At 36.4% G+C, this 8582-nt stretch overlaps 1 protein-coding gene across 5 annotated transcripts in view; it reads right to left on the reverse strand.

Annotated features, from left to right (window-relative positions):
• Positions 1–3508: 3508 nt before the first annotated feature.
• Positions 3509–8582, reverse strand: part of LOC112503220 (protein N-lysine methyltransferase METTL21A) — an 11316-nt gene continuing 6242 nt past the window's right edge. For 3 of the 5 annotated variants that reach the window (XM_025107285.1, XM_025107283.1, XM_025107287.1), the window contains 2 exons: positions 3735–3848; positions 3509–3641 (listed from right to left, as the gene is read on the reverse strand). In XM_025107285.1, coding sequence (XP_024963053.1) covers positions 3511–3641; positions 3735–3848 — 245 coding nt within the window. In that variant the 3' untranslated portion in view covers positions 3509–3510. The remainder of the gene's footprint in view (positions 3642–3734; positions 3849–8582) is intronic. The other 2 variants (XM_025107286.1, XM_025107284.1) reach the window with 1 other exon arrangement.

Below are 8582 nucleotides of genomic sequence, written 5' to 3' on the forward strand. Positions count from 1 at the left end.
CAATGCCTCAGTTATGTAAATATGTTACATATATATACCTGCTTGTTTTTGAAGACGCCTTATCCTTATCTGGCCGACGTAATAGAAACACGCAGCACGAGTGAGAACAACCTTTTACTATAGACAATCACATGTGATACTATTATTCCATCACATATGATACACATGTGATACTAAATCAAAGACGAGGGTGATTTTCGATGCGATCTTGGTTGCGGGCCAAGTCGCCCTTACACCACTAAGCCCCTCACAAGTATTATCACATGTGATAAGATTGTTGTTAATATGATACTATAATCCATCAAGACCATCACATGGAATGTTAAATCATAGACGCAGACAACATTTGACGCAGCCTAAGTTGTAGAACACGTCATCCGCACATCACAGGTCCCCTCACGCATATTATCACATGTGATAAGAGTGTTTTCGTGTTCTCTTAAAATGGGGTGTTCTCATTTGAACCTCCACACACACACACACACACACACACATATATATATATATAATTTTTCTTTTTCAAATTTATTGCAATTCTTTATCAACTAACAATCATGTTGTCTATTGTAGCAAAATAGAGAAGCATCAAGTGTCTATAGTGGAGTGGTTTAAAGTGAACTATGGGAAAAAAATAGGGTCGGAAGGTGCATTCGGAAGCGGGTCGGGAAAGTTGATTACTCCCAAGGCGACTCAGACGCCTAAGTGAGTCATAAAGTACCTTAATGGGTCTAGAAACTTAATGAATCATATTAGGCTTAATTGGGTCGTAATGTACCTTAACGGGTCTTGTCAAATATTAATGGGTCATTTTAGGCCTAAGTGACTCATATGCACCTTAATGGGTCAAATTAAGCCCAAATGAGTCATAATGTACTTTAATGGGTCTTGGTAGATCTTAATGACTCATATTAGGCTTAACTGATTTATAATGTACTTATGGGTCATATCGGATCTTAATGAGTCATATTATGCATAATTGAGTCATAATGGACCTTAATAGGTCTTGTCGGATCTTAACGGGTCATATTAAGCATAAACGAGTCGCAATGGACCTTAACGGGTCTTAATGTGGTTATAAAGTCTTTAACGTAGTTTGCGTTGCCAATTATTGGGCAAACGCTAGACTTGATTTATTCTGGATATGTTCAATTTACAGACATGAGGCTGCTAATTTTTGTTCTTATCATGTTTTGCAATTGTAGTCCCGGTATCAGCAACTGGTCGTCCAAAAGTATGGGGAGGACATGGCTTCTTAGCCACAGTTAGGGGACGTTGATGAGTGGACGGAAGTTGCCGAAGAAGTGAAAAAGGGGAGGATTTATGAGTTGATGTGCCACACGATCCACAATACGTGATGATCGGTACCCCTGTTCCAACTCTAGTACCATACAGTCCTCTAAGCAGGTGATTTTTGATGAGGTATGTATATATATGTGTGTGTGTGTATATATATATATATATATATACTCATACATTTATTATCTAATAAACTTATATTACGTTTGATTGATATTAATTGTTTATGTTGAATAAATGAAGGTACGACACCTGAAAGAGGAGCTTAAAAAGAGAGATGAGCAGATTGCAGAGCAACAACGGACATTTTAATAGAGGTGTGAACAGTAAATAGAGCAACAGGTACATCAAACCGTTGTAGAACAAATGGGACAAATGATGAAGCAGGTCGCTAGATTCACTGGTGCTCCAATCAGCTTTACCCCACCCCTTCCCCCTCCTAATTTTAGCTAGACAAACTGCATTTGCACCACTGATTATTCTTCTTGTAGTTATATGTGGACAAATTTAGATTTCTCTATTTGCAGTTTTAGATTATTCTATTTGTAGTTGTGTGTAGGCAGATTTAGATTACTCTATATAGAGGAAATACATATTTTTAAAAATTTTAAATACTTGAAATTCAATGGATTTTAGACAGAACTAAAATAAAATAAAATTTTCGACAGTTGTGTGTGGGCAGATTTAGATTATTCTTAACTTCCCTTCTTACGGAACCAAACCGTTATATTCAATACTTTTCCCTTGCATGTTTAGGAAAATAAAATAAAATTCGACGATGATCTTCAACTGCAATTCATTTTCTTTTATCATTAAAAACCCATATTCATATTCATCCAATTTCGCCGCTTGTCCTTGCACGCATATCTCATATTTTGGCAAAAAGTTGATTACCTGTAACTCAAATCAGCTCCACACGGAACCCGCCTCAAACGACACCAATGTGAAGGAGCATTATTGGCTCACTCAGCGACCAAAGCTAACGCAGGTCGAACCTAGACCTATCTTGTATTTGGTCAAAGTCACACCGTCTCTTTACCAGCTGAGAATGCCATGCATATCTCATATTTGTAATGTCATTGTAATCAGCATACTTGATCACAACTCTAAATATATCTGTAAATCTATATAATTTTGTAAAAACATGTTAACTTTTGAAGCATCATAATCTGAAACATTTTATTTGGAATTTTCGGTGTGTTTCTTCGTTAAGATTTGGAATGAATCCTCGATGCTCATTTTTAAGCCCTCGTATGTTGTACGTTGGGTCAAATGGAGCATTTTGAGGCATTTTACACTCATCGCGATCAACAATATTGAGAGTCCGTTTACTCAACACTTACCCGATAACCACTTACTAGCAAGAATCAATGTTCTCACTTAACTTAACGGGTAAGATTATAATCCAGTAAAACGGCATCGTATGCTACAATTCATCCGGTAAGCGCTTACCTCAGCCCTTGTCATCGCTCTTATCGAATAAGATTCTCAATATTTGTCATGTACATATGATAAGATAAAGTGACCGTATAAGCATTTACTAAATAAATGTTTAGCAAACAGCAATTTAAGCCTATAACTCATCATGGCTTTATAAATATCATTTTATTCTATTTTCAGATGCTATTCTTCTCCAAGCCTTTTCCAATTACATTTTTCACTTGTAGATATTACAAGGAATGATTTAACACATTATCCTATAGGTATATTTCCATGAATCACAAAGTCCTGTACGGATAAATTTGTCTGTCTAGATAAATGGGTGTTGTTTACTTTTTTTATTTGAACCAACAGTCTGAATAACATAAATGACCGATTTACCCCCCAATATTAATTATTTGAACATCAAAACAAAAAATCATAAAGAGGTTGACGATGGGCTGTCTCATTTGGGAAGGAGACAATGCTTTAAATAAGGGGTACGGGTGTCATTTTTGTAGCTGAATAGGGATAACACACCATTTCTATGTATGTTGAATACCCGACAGAAGATGTATGCAAAACATCAATGGTTTTCCGAATCTTCTTAAAAACAAACAAAACTTCCAGCTATACTATTACTATATATATAGCCATACGGGGATTGGTTCTTGAACTAATAACGATATACATATATATATATATATATATGTATGTATGTATATATATATATATATATATATATGTATGTATATATATATATGTATGTATATATATATATGTATGTATATATGATCATTTCATAACCAGCACATACATAGCAACACGTGGACTGCGATAATCCGGATGCCAACCTGCTTGATCAACCCGACCGATCATGAACTCCTCCATTGCTGCTTCCAAGAAGTATTCAAGGATAGCATCTGCTAAACAACCAACAGCTTCAAATATGACATCTACCCGAACGAGTGGAGTGACTGATTTCAAAAGCAAGCGAATATAACATCTCAAGCTATTACCATTTCGAAGTTCTCCAGCCAGAATAATTGTTGTGTTAATCCCACTGAGTTCTACCAACGTATCTAACAAATCTGTCACCGCTTCTTCGCTATAGATCACGTCCGATCCTATCACTACATTCACATAACATTATATAAACAATGAGTAACATTTGTATAAACAAAACATTTATATAAACACATTAATTATTTGTATAAAGAAGAACAACATAAAGCATTTCTTGGTGAACCCAATATGACTTTTTGACCTGCACAAAAGAATTTTAGTTTTGACGTGAATCCAATGCGGCTAGTTACCCAACCAACGATCCCAACACATTTTGCTACCTCTAGAACCACCTTATGTCCACTGGTTTACTTTTCACTGGTGCCTTAAATGAAGATCAACATAATATCATTCTTGCAAGCTTAAAAAAAGAGATGATGCGACAAATGGTCGATATGGGATGCCCGATGGTCAGGGCAGGTTCCATTAGAAACCTAAAATTGATTAGGAACCAAGAACTGCCCACAACGCGACACATGGCATATTCATCACGAATATGGACGTGTTATTCATCATGAATGTTGTAACATATTTATCATGAATGTGTTATTCATGATGAATATTCATCCTGAAGACACGTGGCATGTTGTGGGAGGTTTTCGGGTTCCTAATCAATTTTGGGTTCCTAATGGAACTTCCCTTACCAGCCAAAACTGATTGTTATAGGGTTTTACATATTCAAACAAATAGTTATCCTCCCTCCATCCCGTGAAAATTGGACGTCCCAGTTGCACATATTGTTAGAGACTAGGATTCAGAGATGATTCATGGACCGGATAATCTCGTCGGATCGTGAAAGTTCACTTTCCAAATACAATAATTCATCCCTTATACTCAGATATCACGAATTTTGTATTGGGATAATCCAAGAGAAACTCTCTATCTCAAAGCCTGTGAGATCGAGCCCTTGTATATACTCAGATTCTCGTTTACATATTTATATGAGAGATCAACAGTTACGGGCGGTTAAGAGAGGTTATAACCGTGAATGGATAAGGTTAGGGAACAGTAACAACTGTATCCGAACTCTGATCGCACAGACCATAAGTCTCGTTGTATAGTCCACAAACCACATGTCTGGTTGTATAGTCCAGAAACCACAAGTCTGGTTGCACAAACCTCAAGTCAGAAACAAATTCAAGAAGGTTTCCAACCTTCTGAAATTCGTCCACATCATCCTGAAACTAGACCTCTCTAAATTTAACTCTTCTTAAACTTCAGGACCACCACCAAGGAGCTCTGTCCCTTGAAATCCTGAAAGGGGGCGCAGCCCCCTTGACCCCCGCCTTATGGCAATCTAAACTCTAAGTGATAGGGGCAACATTTGTGAGGTGCACTCCACACCTCGTAACTCACTAACGTTCGCCTTATCACATTGATCGATCCAAGTAAATCATAATTACACCAAATTCGTTGATGACACTAAAATCATCTACACATATTAGAAATAAATTGTGTATTTGCCACAGATCTAAAATGCTAAATTTTGTTTCTTGAGAAATCATGTTGTACATAACACCATTAACCAATACATCGTGTAATAGTATCGTAGATATGTAACCTTAACATGTAAATTTCCAAAAAATGAAACATTCAAGGAAGACTTTATGTTTTGAAGTTATTCTTACCAACTAGTATATGTTGGTACTAATCTGGATGCTAAAGTACATGTTAGGCTTGGGTACATGAAATTGGACTATATTGGACATGACTAAAAGGTTTTGTCCCACATTTGGTACGGCATAGGCTTGGGACAAGGTGGGATAAATTGACATTTTTAGTCCCACCTTTTCGGGAGAACATTGACGAAAGTGGGACAATTTTACCTAAAGATCATTTTTTCCCACATCAAAACTTTTTTTTTGAGATGATAATATACATATAGAGAGAATCAAATAAAAACCCATGAGATCCAATCCCAAGTTCCCAACCATTCAATGGGTTTCATTTTAAGTTGGGATTCACATAAGAACCAATTATTATATGTTGTTTCACATATGAAACCATACATGTGAAATTGTTTTATATATGAAGCATTCAGGATTGTTTTGCATGAGAAAAAAACATGTACATACATTTCATGTATGAAACAAACAAACAAAAGAATAAACATGTGGCCCATTTAGAATCCATGAAACTCATTAAATGGTTGGCATCGGTTCTCATATGTTTTGTAGCATTTTTATGGTTTTTATTTGATTCTCCTCTCTCTCTCTCTATGTGTGTGTGTATATATATAGAAAGAGAATAGAAGTTTTGGTGAGAAAGGTAGAAACACTTTTGAGCCTTCAAATGTGTTGATCTTTTTATCTAACGACAAAAAACCATGAACCTTTAACTAATGAAATGTCCCCTATATATATATATAATATATATATATATATATATATATACATAGGGATGGTTAAGGTTTTCTTGAGTCAAGGTGTGTTAAGATTTAAGGTTGCCGGTCAAGATGTGTTAAAGTTATCATGTTAATGTATACTAAGATTGAGGGGTATGTTAACATATATTGAGGAGTGTTTAGAGTTGTTAATGTATATTAAGATCACGTATAACATGGTCATGTTCAAGTATGTTAAGGATTATGAGGGAGGTTAAACTATGTTAAGCTCCATGTCCATGCCATCGAAATTCACCTCAATTATGAAAACATCGCTGCGTCCATCAAGTCCCTCGAATCAAGTTGCACGATTCATCCACAGGCATTGAGGTGATTCCTACGGTTCTTATGAAAGGAAAATTTCCTACCTGATCCTGAGTCTATATATATCTAGACTGTTATATCTCATGTATGATAATTATATGGTTAATGTTATTTTGATAAAATTACTTGAATATTTCCTTCTTTTGTTCCGTCCTAGTCTTACCAAACACTATTCCACAACTAGTCTTATCCATCCCATCGAGTTCCACATACCAAACGCAATCCCTTCAGTGGTATGCACACAACATTTGGAAGAAATGATCATACATACTACATAATGTTGATAGAATGTTTGGTGCAAGAACCCTTCTCACATAGGTATAATAACAGGACATCTGCGTGGCCAACAAAGAAATATTGAGGAACTTAGGGTCAAGTGTTTACTCCATGGATAAGAATAATAGACAAAAACATACGTCTACATACATGTATGGAGACATGAAAATACAAAGCAGACATAAAGACAGCAAAAGGGAATGTTACCACCAAAAATTGGAAGAGGTTCATAACGAGAACTGCATCTGCCCAAAACTAGCGAGAACCATTATGACTACAAACTAAAAGAGAAGCAATAAAATCAAGAAAATCACCTTTTACTCGTATTGTATAAATCAGCCATATGACCAACTATTTCTAGTTTGGTTTTGATACTCTAAAAAGATCAATTTGGTTAACTTTTACTCAACTAGGGTTCCAATTTGGAAGTGTATTTAGATGTTTTCTTGAAAGATTTTAAATTGAAGAACTTGTAGTTCTTCATTAGACCATTGAGACCGAGATAAATGGAGTTTTTCATTAGACCATTGAGACTGAGATAAATGGAGTTTTAGGTAAATGGGTGGAAATTAATGACTCTACTACTAAGCATACGTAGATGATTGCGAATAAGGATTGAACAGCCGATTAAAATGGCAAAACAAGACTATATCAATACAATGGACCAGTCAGTACTCAGTACCCCAAACAAAAAGGTTAAAAACCTGTTAAAAAATCAACCACCACAACAGTGTTGGAATGTAGGCTTCGGCCTACTAAGTTAGACAAAAGGGAGGAGGCATAAAGTAAGGAGCCGGCCCTAGCCCAAAGGAGCCGGCCCTAGTTTCTACCCTAGTTTCCTTGATTAGGAGATAACCCTAATTATGTTTGTCTATATATATTAATCTCATTGTACTTGTAAACATTGGTAGCACCTAAAAAAAAAGAAAAACCTAGTTGCCCCCGTGGACTAGCACGATTAATCTGATCGTGTGAACCACGTAAATTCTTGTGTTCTTCTCTTGTTTTTGGGTTGTGCATAGGGTTGTGCGTATTGCATGTGTAACGTTTGTCCGAACAACTGGTATCAGAGCTTTAGGTTCTTGATCTGCTACATTCAATCGCTGAAACCCTAGCCATAGTCTACCGTTGCTGCTGTTTGCTGCTGCCACTGTTGCTAAAAGTTTGGGATAATGGCTGAGGACGGAAAAACCATAATTGAGAAGTTTGATGGACAAGATTTTGGTTGGTGGAAGATGCAAATCGAGGATCTTCTGTGTCAAAAAGACATGGATCAAGCCTTGACAGGAATAAAACCCGTAGAGATGGAAGACAATAAATGGACTGCTCTAGACAGAAAAGCCTTGACTGTTATCAGGTTTACACTGGCCAAGAATGTGGCCTTTAACATTGTGAAGAAGACTACTGCATGTGGATTGATGAAAGCTTTGTCAAACATGTATGAGAAACCTTCTGCTTCTAACAAAGTCTTTCTGATAAGACAGTTAGTAAACACCAAAATGAAAGAAGGTATGTCTGTTACCTCACACATTAATGGTTTCAATACCATTATATCGCGCTTGTTATCTGTTGATATTAAGTTTGAAGATGAAGTCCAAGCTTTGCTTTTGTTATCCTCGTTACCGGAAAGTTGGTCAGGAACTGTCACTGCAATTAGTGGTTCAGTTGGAACCTCTAAACTCACCTTTGAGGGCATTCGTGACTTCATCCTAGGAGAGGACATAAGGAGACGGAGTTCTAGAGAATCATCTAGTGCTTTGCTAAGCACTGAAGGGAGAGGTAGAAAGACAGAAAGGGGTAATGGCAGAGGTAGATCAAA

The sequence above is a fragment of the Cynara cardunculus genome, unplaced genomic scaffold (genome assembly GCF_001531365.2).
Source record: "Cynara cardunculus var. scolymus isolate 2C unplaced genomic scaffold, CcrdV1 Un_Scaffold_2685, whole genome shotgun sequence".
Taxonomy (NCBI): Eukaryota; Viridiplantae; Streptophyta; class Magnoliopsida; order Asterales; family Asteraceae; genus Cynara; species Cynara cardunculus.